We start from the raw sequence: 13791 nt of genomic DNA on the forward strand, positions 1-13791 counted from the left end.
ACTCGGAGTACTCCCGTCTCCGCTCTCTCCTCAATGAATAACACAGCCGCACCAGTCTGAACTAACTCTATCTGCCCGCTGTCTTTTAAATAGGCCTAAAAGATGTCAAAAAATATGTTTTTTTATATGACCTGTTGACACAGTCATGAGATTCACCCCCTTCCATGCTTGTTATGTTTATTGTGTTTAAGAGGTGTGTCAACTACACATTCCGGTGTGCTGTCATGTTTTCCAATTCACGTTTTGTGTGTCTTTAAGAGGCAGCCCTTTTCTGTCTGCTGGTATTTTCCAGACAGGAACGGGGGAGGGGGGTGTGGCTGGTGCTAGCTTTTGGAATGAAGTTTAGAGCAGGACAGAAAGAGAGACCACACGCTCAGCCACAATCATATAGAGGTGGACATCCTCTGCCGGCTTAAAGACACGACACAGAAGATCTGCCCATGGCCATGTACGAGCCCATCTGCCTCCCACCCAACGCAGATGAACAGGACTTTGTTCAAGCCTATGAGAATGTCAGAGAGAAATACAAAGGTAACAGACAATAGAAAAGGGTTGCAGTAATGATTGTGTGTGTGCGTTCGTGCGTGCTTACTTGAGTCAAGTGCAGATAGGTTTCAGCTGCTGGCTGCTTATTGATCGGCACAAATGCTGTCTGTCAGTGAATCTCTTTAGGTTGGGAAGTTTAAAGTAGGTTTGCCTGAGATTTTCAAATGTTCGCTGTACTGGCCTCAATATCACTGCGGCAAGCATTTCTCTCACAGAGAGTGGAGAGACATATATGTGGCTTTATTTAAACGCTCATGTTAAATTCATAAAGTGTCACTGGAGCAGCAAACACGTGAGGTGTCTGCCACGGACGTGGGGTGGTGGCTCCTTGGCTTGTGCCACTGCCCATTTGCCCTCAAAGGCTGCCCCTTTGGTAGGCAAAACCAAACAGTATAGGCTTTACAAACAAAGTGGAGTAGAGATGATTGGAATCCCTGCTAAAAGCATTCTGTTATTATTATTTCACAGCACACTCCTCACAGTTTGTGTCCGCAAAAAGATTGTCCCATCGACAGGTCGAAGCAGTGTAATCTCCATTACAGTCAGTGGTTGATTTGGAATAGTATTTTTGTATTTGTTTAGTCTTTTTGTCAGCAATACACTGTACTCTTGGTCAACTAATGGTGCAGTAGCATTTTCTGAATTCTGCCTTATTAAAATATGGCAACCCATATAATCAAACAACACAGCATTTGCTGTTTAAACTATTTTGAGACGAAAAGTTAATGCCTTCACAAAAAAAGCGTTTATAAAGAATACCGGACTGCAGAACGTGTGGAGGGACAACCACATTTTAATAGCATGTCTGACAGGAAAAAATTCAACCTTACAGATGTACCATATTGTTAGTCAGTCCACAGAGGTCTGGGAGAAGCTTTGTAGAACGACACAATGTTGTCAATTTAATTTCTAACAATTATCTAATTTGTGCCGTTGAATAGTACAAAACATTCTGTCATATATCCTGAATTCATTAATTAATAATTTGACATGAAAATTAAATTAAGATAATAAAATGAAGTATATTTAAAGGTTTGCTATATATATTTATGTATTATGGCTGTCCTTCCAAAACCTTGTCCAAAACCTATTTGTTTTTGATAAATGATTAGGGGAGACTGGGGGCAATAGTGCCATTTTTTACATTTTCCTTTATGACTCACAGACTACTTGAAATCCAATTGTAACACTGAAATGAAAGTTAAATGAACCCAATGTATGTCAAATAAAAGACTACCTTATAGTAATCACTTTACTGCTTCACTTTATTTGTACACTGTACACTTAATCGTGTACTAATCCAGTACACAGAAAAAGCAACAACAGTACACATAGACCATAACGACAAATAGAATACAATACACAGATTATTTAAATAAGGGCCTATGGGTATACAAAATTAAGCAATACAATACAATAAACATAAGATAAAGCTATATGTATATGTAAATATGTACTAGTAAAAAATAAGAATAGACTATCGTAGTACAAGGTATGTGCTATATACAGCAGAAGGAAATATAATTTACAGAATAAGTTGTAAAAAATATGGTTGCGTATTATCTGGAGGATATAATTCATATTGCACTTAAATATTATTGCACGGTGTGTAAAAAAAACTGTTCAAGAGGGAGAGGGTGGCCTGTGGGACAAAGCTGTTTTTGTGTCCGGTTTTTGGTGCTCAGTGTTCTGTAGCGCCGACCAGACTGCAGCATTGCGAAGAGATGATGGCTTGGATGTGACAGGTCCAGGGTGATTTTCTGTGCCCTTTCCCTCACTCTGGATGTATACAGTTCTTGGAGGGTGGGCAGTGGAGCACCAATGATCTTCTCAGCAGTCTGAACCGTCCACTGTAGTCTCTGATGTCTGACTTTGTGGCTGAGCCAAACCAGACAGTGATGGATGTGCAGAGGACATACTCTATGACTGCTGAGCAAAACTGTTTTAACAGAGCTTGTGGTAGGTTGAAATTCTTTAGCTGATGTAAGAAGTACAACCTCTGCTGGGCTTTTTTAGCATTGGAGCCAATATGATTGTCCCACTTCAGGTCCTGAGAGATGGTGGTGTCTAGGAACCTGAATGACTCCACTGCTGCCACAGTACTGTTCGTGATGGTGAGAGGGAGGAGTGCAGGGGGCTTTCTCCTGAAGTCCACAATCATCTCCACTGTTTTACGTGTGTTCAGCTCCAAGTTGTTATGACTGCACCAGCCAGCCAGCTGCTCAACCTCCTGACTGTATGCAGACTTATCTGCGAACTTCAGAAGTCTGACATAAGGGTTGTGTGCAGTGCAGTCATTGGTGTACAGGGAGAAGAGTAGTTGGGAGAGAACGCACCCCATGTGTGCGCCAGTGCTGATTGTGCGTGTACTGGATGTGAGTTTCCCCATTCTCACTAACTGTTGCCTGTCTGTCAGAAAGATGGTGATCCACTGACAGATAGAGCCAGGAACAGGTAGCTGGGTAAACTTTGTCTGGGGTAGTGATTCAATTCAATTCAATTTTATTTGTATAGCGCTTTTCACAATTTGCATTGTTCCAAAGCAGCTTTACAGGGGAAAACGAAAAAGGGTAAAACACGCTACATGGTGTTTTATATAATAAATTAAATTATTCTAGGAAATAATATCTAATGTCAGCATCTCCTGGTGGTTTATTTAGCATATTTTGCATTAAGTGAATGCTTGGCTGAAAAGATGCGTCTTTAATCTAGATTTAAATTGGGCGAGTGTGTCTGATCCTCGAATAATACCAGGAAGGCTATTCCAGAGTTTAGGTGCTATGTATGAGAAAGCTTAACCCCCTTTGGTGGATTTAGTTTTTCTAGGTATTTTCAAAAGTCCTCAGTTTTGAGATCTTAGAGAGCGTGATGGGTTGTAGTGTGATAGAAGCTCTGTTAGGTAGGTAGGGGCTAAACCCTTTAAGGCTTTATAAGTGATTAAAATAACTTTAAAGTCAATACGATACTTAATGGGTAGCCAGTGATGGGATTAGGGTTGAAAGTCATTTATTCCTTTGGTCTGTAGTTATTCATTCCTGTGATTTGGGGTTTCTTTTGGATGGGCATTATGATTATGATTACAATCTCTGTGTCCAGATCAGTGCTAGCAACTTCAAAAACACTCCAATCAATGCACTCGAAAAAGGCTTCTAAGGCCCGCTCTGTTTAGTTGGTCCATCTTTTAACAGTCGTTACCATAGGTTTGGCAGATTTTAGTTTCTGCCTGTAGGCTGGGATAAGGTGAACCAGGCAGTGATCAGACAGTCCTAAAGCTGCTCTAGCGACAGAGCGATATGAATTCTTTATTGTGCTGTATCAATGGTCCAAAATATTTTTGTCTGTGGTAGGGCATGTGATGTGTTGTCTGTATTTTGGCAGCTCGAGTGTAAATTTTTCCTGATTAAAGAATAATAATAACAGCGTCCAGATGTTGTTCCTCAGTGTCCGTAATGTGATCGGCAAGCTGTAGTAACTCCACGCTCACGTGCGATTGCGGTGGAATGTAAACGCACACGAGAATGAACGAGGAAAACTTTTGCGGCGAGTTACAGTTAATGAAGAGTGCTTCTAGGTCGACACAGCACATCTTCTTCATCACTGTTGTATCTGTACACATCTTTTCATTGACTTAGAAACATACCCCACCCCGTTCATTCTGCATCGCGGTCCGCTCTGCACAGCTGGTAGCCAGGCAGTTGTAGCGCTTTGTCTAGGAGGAAGTCATTCAACCACGTTTCCACGAAATACAAAATAGTAAAGTTTGATGTAATGAAGTTCCATAGAAGGAACATTTAAACAATAAAACTTTAATTAAACAAACAATAAACACGGAAGTAAAGACCGGCAGCCACCTCACGGTCGACTGCTGGCCATAAAACATAAACACAAACTTAACACAATGTCCTGGCCTGGTCCTCTCTTGTCAACAGTCCTGCCGGTCGTCCTTTTAAGCTCCAGATCTCCTCCGTAAGATATGTGGGACTGTGCACGCACAGCTGATTGCAACTATCACTCACGCCTCACGGCTCTCGTCCCGGCTCACCACGTTTGAAAAATCCTTATTTGTTCGGTGTACAAGTTTGTCTGCTTTGTTTGGCAGAGAGCGCAAATTTGCCAGATGTATGCAAGGCAGTGCAGTTTTATAGCCGCCACCTCGCTTCGCATGATTGCGTGTGCTGGAGCGCTTTAGCAGTTCCGCTGCGCCTCCGACTAAGATGTAAAGTAAAACGTTAGAATAATAAAAAAACGCTAAAAGATCAGCTGGTGTCCACTGCCAAATGTTCAGAAGTTCATCTCTTGAAACTGATTGTATGGGAAAAACATTAAATAGGACAAACTAACAAAAACACTAAAACAACTGGAGAGCTCCACACAGATGCAGACATCTGCGGCGCCATCTTGTTTAATAATAATAATAAAAACATTACGATTTTTTTTGCATATGATTCAAATGACAGAGAAAGTTCTGCCATTAAACTCTAGATGGCACAGTCCTATAGTCTAACCCAATCTGACATAGTAACTTTATCTCACGGCACAGCTGATTGGTTCCTTCTTTATCTTAATCAATGCCAATGAGCTTGCTGTGCTACATTTAAGTCTTGGCTAGTGATAGCCAGTATCGTAGCATTGCAGCGCCCTTCAGAAACCACATTTACTCAAACTTGGTCTCATTTACTAACAATTACATATAAGTGCTCTTGCCTGTGTGCCCAGAATAGATTCTGGTCGTTGGATTCACTATAGATGCACTAGCCACCAGCAGCTTGTCCATTTTTTAGTCTGTTTAGTTTGAGTTGGATGTAAATTTAAGGAAATGTATTATGCTGTGATCTACTTATTAATTTATCATGGACAAATACATCTTGCTTGCATCAGTTGTTTATTCTTATGTTTAGGGATTGTTCTTCACCATTTGCTCTTTGTTATCTTGGATTTTTCACTTCCCTTTCACGAGCGATGTCTAGACTTTAATTTTGTAGACTTTCTTATTTATAGGATTTGTAGCAATGAAGGTGGTGAAGTATCATCACTTAGCATAGGCTTTTATTAAAGTTTACTTCAGATTAACCTATAAAAGGGTTTGAACCTACAACTTCCACTTCAGTTTCCAGTCTGGATATTAAGCCACAGCAACGCCTCATTCTGTCTTTTACCATGCTTGTGTTTGTTCCTTTACTCTCAAAAGGACATTTCACCTCAGGATTTCCGCTCACCTACTGTCCCACTGAAACAAGGTGTCCCCCAAGGATCCGTTCTAGGGCCATTATTATTCATAATTTACATAATACCTCTTGGTCAGATCCTCCGCCGTCACGGTTTTAATTATCATTTTTATGCTGATGACATTCAAATATATACTACCTGCACATCAACTCTATCTATCACACCCGACAAAATTTCTACTTGTGTGCATGAAATAAAAGATTGGCTCCATTCAAATTTTCTAAAACTTAACGTGGACAAAACTGAGATTATTTTCACCGGACCTCCGTCAGTCACTAAGAACATTCCTACCAATTTCACCTGTGAGATCGCTGGCTCTCATATCAAACCATCTAGCACTGTTAAAAATCTCAGGGTTATCTTTTGTCTCTATCTTTCCACACTCACATTAATTCTATCACTAAATCAGCATTCTTTCATCTACGCCGTATCGCTCACCTCCGTCCCTTCATTAGTACCTCAGATGCTGAAACTATCATCCATGCTTTTGTCACATCACGCCTTGATTACTGCAATGCACTTTTCATTGGCTGATCTGTCAGCTCCATTTCCAAATTGCAATATATCCAAAACTCTGCTGCTAGAATACTAACCCACACCAAGCGTTCTGCACATATCACCCCAATTCTGCATGATCTTCACTGTCTCCCGGTGGCTTACCGTATTAAATTTAAAATTCTCCTTCTCACTTTTAAATCTCTGCATGGCTTGGCTCCTCCTTATCTCTTCAACCTGCTCCTCCCCTACACCCCGACTCGCACTTTACGATCCTCTGACTCTTGCCTTCTCGTTGTCCCTCGGCATCGCCTTGCTTCAATGGGGGGCCGATCATTTAGTGTTGTTGCACCCAAAATGTGGAACTCTCCCCCGATCTCTCTGTTCTGTTAACACTATCTCTGAATTCAAATCCATGCTCAAAACTCACCTTTTTTCAGAATTTCACAATTCATAATTATTATTTCTATTTCTATTTTTTATGTGCTGCCCATTCACCTAATTCATATCTACTGTTGTTTTGTCTACTGTCTTTGTCAACCGCCTTTTTTGTTGTTTGTTTATTGTAAAGTGTCCTTGAGCTCTGGAAAGGCGCTATATAAATAAAAAGTATTATTATTATTATTATTTGGACTTAGGAGGATATAAAACATAATGTTGTTGCTTTCACTATATTATATATTTTTTTTTGTTCCTGTGTTAAGGCTGAAAGATAAAGGGTCTCTGATTAATCACTGGCTCATCCTCCACATGTTGCCGGGTTGTGTGTGTGTGTTTGGGTTATGTTTATTTGGAGTTCACAGAAGAAGCGTTTCTGCTCTCCTTTTTCCTCTGCCAGACCCTCTCTCTGATCTCCTTTTTAAGGCACGTCAGACTGGATGTTGTGCGCATGCCATCTCTGTCCGTCAATCTTTCTCTTCTGCTCATTTAAATTTTTAATTTCCATTATGTCTCTATTGATAGGTCTTGGCCAATGCTCTTATTTATTTTTTGTATCTGTTTTGTCCTGTCCTTCTAAGAAATAGTCGTTCATTATTTACTTATCATGTCAGTCCCACCAGCCAGTGTGACATTTTTTCATATAAAAGCCATTGGGATCTACTTTACAATAAATAATAAAAAATAGGATTTACAAAAATGTATTATTATAAAATTATTTTATAAAATGAAAAGGGTTCTTTGTAATAAATAAATAAAGTGGACTCTTTTGTGCAACTCTCCTAAGCCATCCAAAAGCTTTGTGTGAGTAACAGACCAACATTGGTGTCACCGTGTGGACCTGACTTCTGTGCTGCAGTCTGAGATTCTTATGATCATTTTTCATGAATGTGCAACTTACCCTGTGCAAGTAAACTAATGGGACTGACATGACTTAGCCCGCACTTTTCCATAATGCCCTACTGTTCCATCCTTGCAGTTTGCAAAAAGTTTGTTGCCTTCATGTTGTTGTTGAAGTTTAGCCAACTAAGTGTAATAAGTGCAGTTCACTCATTACATTGAATCAGCGCTGTCATACTGCAGTTTGTATACCATATGTGCACTACTGTTGTGCTGTTGTCTGACAGTGGAAAGTTTTTGTCACGTAAACCCCCTGCAATTAATCTGTGACCTTTTTGGTAGACTTTGCAGCTCTCATGAGGTTCATTCTGCTCTGATAGTAACGTTAGTGTGTCATTATGGTTTAGTGTGCTTGTGCATGAAACCGAGAATTATGTCAGCACTTCCTGCTATTAAATGGAGCGGTTGCCATGCTACCATACCATAAGTTTCTTATATAGCTGAAATATATAGTTTACTAAAATAACTCAAAGTGTTTTTCCTTTTGATTGAGACTTCAGGAAAAGCAATTTATGGTGGAGCAAGACGTTTCCATTTAAGTTTTTGAACCTCTTTGACTGTTTTGAAAATGTTTTATGATGTGTTTTCAATTGAGTAATACAATTGCTGCGTTGAACAGTTTTCTTTTTCTTTTTAGATTCTTTACAAACATTTAGATTAGTTGTTACAGTTTTTTGTATTTTTTCAGAGGACCTCCTTATGTTTAGTTTGGAGTGTTAATCTAATGCAATTTGCAGCAGCAGGTGGCTGTACGTCGCTGCTGCCGGGGGGATTATTACTCCATGCCACCATCCACACCCTTTCTGTCCATCAGCCTGCACCGTGCAGTCCTGTTGAAACCCCCCAAAAGACTTAAAAATAGTTTGTTAATATGGAAGGTTATTCTGAGTCTTTGGCAGACTTGATTGTTTAGCACAGGGCAATTTACATACCACTGTATTTTTGGCCCTTGATAAATGGCTGTTTGCTTTATATAATGCTTGCTTTTGTGTCAATTTGTGTTGTTTGAATAATTTTGAAATTTATAATGACTGTCACATCACAGTGTCTGCATGGGTTTGGACTGATTTAGGAACAGGCATTCATTATAGTAGAGTAAAACAGACTTGTGATGAGCTTTTTTGTTTGTTACTGTTTAGTGCAAGAAAGATATTCATATGTTAGGAAATTATTATAAGGGCACCGCTGGAACAAACCGAGCTCAAGAGATTTAGACATTCACAGTGCACAGAACAATAACAATATTACCAGCACAGACTGAAAGTACATACCTTATATGGCTGCTTGCTTCCAAACACTGTTTCTGCCTGTCGTATATTGATTACAATGTAAAAACTTATCTTAAAATGAATACGTGCATTGGCAGAGTATCATTACATTTCTGTTAAGCGCTTAGAAATTTATCAATAAATGAATGTCACACATGCTTGTTGAAAAGATCTTTTATACAGTACACAATATATGTTAAATCTTTTAATTTTAAGCATGTGATGTGAAACAAAATCTTTTGTATTGCATGTTCATTCTGACAGTTTCAGAGTTATCAAATACTTAATAAAGAACTATCTAGTTAAAGATAATTTCCTCCTACTTTCTTATTTTCTCACACTTTTCATGGTGTCATGCTGTTTTGCAGACTTGGGATGGTTACTTTTAATGTATTCTGTTACAGTTACAAGTTACTTCATAAAAACTGTTCATTAACTTTATCCAATTATCAATATACAAAAGTCATGTAATCTGATTACTTTTGGAGTCCTTCAAGGTCACATATATGAATACAGTCAATTAAAAATAAATATAAACAATGTACTTGTAGAGTACAAAGATTTGGTCCAAAAAGTAAAATAACCCATTTACGAAAGTATCATGTAGTTATAACATTTCATAAAGAAAGAATTTTCGTAGCTGGGAGGCATACTGTGGTTTGCACTATGCAGCCACATTGTTTGCATTTTGTTCTTTGGAAACAAAAGAGCTGTGAAATACACTTAAAATGATAGTGGGGCTTGAAATTGACCTTTTTACTTGGTAGCACTGGAACTCCCAACTTCCAAGAGTTAGTAGCACCCATCCAAAAAATAAACCTTAGTCTTTCTGAATACTCAAATTCAAAATTGTACCACTACAACATGATGTGATCTCTGCTGTGTTTTATAGTCATAAAACCACAAACACTGGGCATTTTATACATTTTAATTAGATATGTGACAGGAAACCTCCTTCATTCACTGACTCAACCCTCATTTGTCATCACAACATACAGAGAAACAGCTAAAACGACATAAACACAGTGGCGTAACACAGTGGTGGTCCTCCCGCAAGAGTGGTGATGGAGCCCCTTTACCATATAATCAAATAAGTGGAATTCGTGCATTTAAAAACTGCGTAACTTACCAGTGCTATGTCCCTTACTAAACCATATTTCTTTGTGTCAAAACTTTTGGACTACTTGCATGTAGTCTTGTGCATCCAACTTGAAATGGTTCATCTCACTAGGTTGTGCATTTACAATGAACTGTTGCTGCCTATTAAACCTAAACTATTTGAAAAAAGATTTTAAGTACCTAGAATATCAGCAGCATAAGAAGATATATTCCTAACGCTACTAGGTACATCGCCTTTGCAAGAAAAAAAAGAAAAAAGCTTTAATGCAGCACAAAACCATCGGAGAAAGCAATGGCTGATGAGACCATTTCTCCTCACACACAGTTCCATTGCAGACAATTAACCAGCAAAGGCAAATCACAGAAGCTGTGGCATAGCAACTGGTCATATAAGGTATTCAGGTGCATACAGGCTTGGGGGATTGGGGGCGAGAACCCAAGTTTTATGATGGCTGTCTAATACTGTAGAAAATGACTTGATGACTAATCTCAGATCTGTCCTCCCCATGAAAAAATAGGGTGTAAAAACGATACTACTTTGCAAGCAGCTTCAGTGTCTTAGACAGAATCATCATATCACAAATTAAATCAAACAGGCATTTACTTTTAACAAAATGAAGAAAATATTTGAAAATGGCAAACAGGTTGTTAATAATAAAGTACATGGTAAGGTTCCCATCCTCTCGTTTTCTCGTTATTCATGCCCTACACCTGTTCCCCTCTTGATTTGGTCCCTTATTTAATGCCCTTCTGTCTTGTGCTGGTTCATTGTGGTTGTTGGGTGAGTTCCTGTGTTTTGTTAGTCTAGTCTAGTCTAGTCTAGCCTCGGTCAGGGAGTAGCGGGCAATGGGTGGTTTCCAAGGAGGCAAACAAGTCCACCTGCGCCTGCCCGAACCGCACCAAAATGAGCTGAACTGCGCTGGGGTGGAGTCGCCACTCTCTCCGAGGTGTCGACTGACGAGAGAGCGCATCGGCTGTCTGGTTCAGGTCGCCGGGGATGTGTGGCACGCAGGGACTTCGTCACCTGTTGACTCCACAGGAGGAGGTGTAGGGAGAGTTGCGTTAACTGCCGTGAGCGATCGCTACGGCAGTAGTACTGTCTGACCTGACCAGCACCTACTGGCCCTGCACCAGGGGCGCAAGTAGAACAGTTAACAACTCTTGGCAATTGAATGCCAGCGCAGGCGGCATTGCAGGCGGTGTGCAACTGCGTACCCGTTGCACACCGCACCCCAACCCTGCGAGGAGGCGTTTGTTGACGCCATGACTCGCCTCGAGACCTGCCCGAGAGGGACTCCGGCCCGTAAAAAAGGTCATTGAAAACCAGGGGGTTAGGATGCGATGGCAGAGAGGCGTGATGAGGATACGCCTGCTGCCTGTGTGCCACGCTCTCCAGGGAACTCGTCTCTGTAGCCTGTGCTGGAGCGGTCTCATGTGCATCAACCCGAGGGGGACCACCCCCGCCCAGGATGTGCCCCAGGAGCCTCTGAAATAATTTTGGGGGGACCACTGGTTGCTGTCTGAGAAGGCTCAAACAGTTCAGCACTGACTGTGCGCGCGTGAGAGTGCTGAGGGCTGGCTATGTTTCTACTCTGCACTGCGCGTCACTGTGACGCTATGCAGAGTCGCCAAACACCGTCCGCAGAGGGTGAGAGCAGCTGTCAGAAAGACCCAGGGGGAACGAAAGCTCTTGTGAACAGCACCAGGCCCCCGAAGGGGCCCAGCAGATGTTGGGACGGGGCAGGAACTATCCCAGTCCGACCCGGCAGCGATGGAATGGCTGGGGTCGGGCCCAATCTTGTTCTCCTTGGGTTCACCTCATCAGGAGCACTTGTGCTTCTGCGGCTGCTGCTGATGAGACGGCGGACCTTTCCTTGACGTCTTCCTCCGGGGGTCCGCCTGATGAGGGGGCGCTGGAACCAAGGACGACGAAAAGGGTGTCCGGGCTGTTTAGGAGCAGACCCCGAACGGGACCTCGACAGTCGGAAGGCGGCGGCCCGCGGCGGGGCTCACCAAACAGCCCACCCTGCAAGATGGGAGCATCGAGAAAGCGGACCCTCTCGGCATCCCGCATCTGGGCAAGGTTGAGCCAGAGGTGCCTCTCCTGGACCAACATCGTGGACATCGTCTGACCCAGGGCCCGCACCACCACCTTATTCGCCTGGAAAGCGAGGTTGATGGTGGCGCAGAGTTCCTGCATTACCTTTGGGTCGGTCTCCCCTTGTGTAAGTCCGGCGAGCGCCGGGTGGGTGGTGTTGTGCATCGCCTCCGAATGCTTGCGGCGGCCCGAGAGTGCATGGCCGACATTTCGACGACCGTTTCATCTCGAGCTCAACCTCCCGGGGGAGGGAACTCCAAGGAATCATCCGGGTCGGAAGCCAGTACTTCACCCTCCGATGCTGCAAGGAACATCTCATTTTCGTCACGCATCGTGTCCGAGTACATGAGGAAGGAGCAAGACGGCGAGACAGGGCATGAACGGTCCGCGAGCCGGTGGCTGACGGATTAACGCTCACGGAAACGCGGTCACAGGACAGGAAGCAAACGAGGTGGTGGCAGGCTCTTAAAAGAACACAGCCACCCGTGACTGCAACGTCTGAATAGCCATCCGCCCACAGTGCGGGCAGGACTTATCCACAACAGCTGCCTCAGCGTGTTGGACCCCCAAGCACGCGAGGCAGACATCGTGCCCCTACCCCTCCTCAATGAGTGTGATGCACCCGTGAGAACAGCGAGACATTCTGCACTGTAGAAATTTCCTCTTTTAGAGAGAAAAACACCTCCGGAACCGCTGAGACGCCAGGGGAAATCACTGATAAGGGACAGTCCGCTGCACCACGTCGAGAAATCAGCTCTTTTAGAAGGATTGTCATCAGATGCGAAGGCCACGAAGAACAAAAGGTGAATGAATGCAGCACGCCGTCTCCCTTTTATACCCGGATATCCGGGGGCGGAGTCCGGCATGCAAATTTCATTCGCCAATTTCATTGGCCTTTTCAAAATAGTTAGAAGATGATAGGTTCTCAAGTCAAACCCCATCTGTCGGTTCGACACAACATCGAGAGACCAACAGAAAGGGAACTACAAACAATAACAGATACAAAATTTAAGTGAAGAGGTACATACATAATACAGTACAAAAATTTTAGTCATTAAATAATCATAACAGAGCAACTCAATAAAATGCTACTCATGACAGTCAGCATAAGCCCTTTTAAAAAGATGAGTTTTTAACAACTTCCTGAAACTGGCTAATGTGGGTGCATTTCTAACAGTAAATGAAAGAGCATTCCATAATATTGAGGAGACGACAGGCTCACTACCCATACCTTTACCACAAGAAAAGTGACCTGAGTTCTGATCACCCACATCTGACTTTCATCACCGCAGTTACTATTCCCCAGCATATAAGCACGCCACTTATCCTAAATCTTTGTCTGGTCTCGCGGACTACTTATGATATGCCTACCTGAATTCCTCACCTCCAAGTCCCGCGTAGAAGTCTCCTTGTCAGTGTATTGTCTCCACAAATTCTCCTGGGCTCTCCAAACAATAGAAACATTTGGAACAACAAAAATGCATTAAAGCTGCTGTAAAAACTGGTATCAAATAGCCCACCACAGTATACAATGCTAGGTTTTTTTAGGATGGAAAGAGTAGAAAATAAATAAAAGTCAGTAATAATTGGTCTGGTGTTGACGGAAGAGATGTGTTTTCAGACGATTCTTAAAGATGGTTACAGATTTTGCTGATCTCGTAGCAGCAGGCAGAGCATTCAACAAATGTAGAACTGATCCAG

At 42.2% G+C, this 13791-nt stretch overlaps 1 protein-coding gene across 2 annotated transcripts in view; it reads left to right on the plus strand.

The window, feature by feature from the left end:
• Window positions 1-344: 344 nt before the first annotated feature.
• plecb (plectin b) overlaps window positions 345-13791 on the plus strand; it is a 113757-nt gene continuing 100310 nt past the window's right edge. The window contains exon 1 of one of the 2 annotated variants that reach the window (XM_079470307.1): window positions 345-531. In XM_079470307.1, the coding sequence (XP_079326433.1) occupies window positions 441-531 (91 nt within the window). In that variant the 5' untranslated portion in view covers window positions 345-440. The remainder of the gene's footprint in view (window positions 532-13791) is intronic. The other variant, XM_079470306.1, reaches the window with a different exon arrangement.

The sequence above is a fragment of the Barbatula barbatula genome, assembly GCF_947034865.1.
Source record: "Barbatula barbatula genome assembly, chromosome: 12".
NCBI classification, from domain to species: Eukaryota; Metazoa; Chordata; class Actinopteri; order Cypriniformes; family Nemacheilidae; genus Barbatula; species Barbatula barbatula.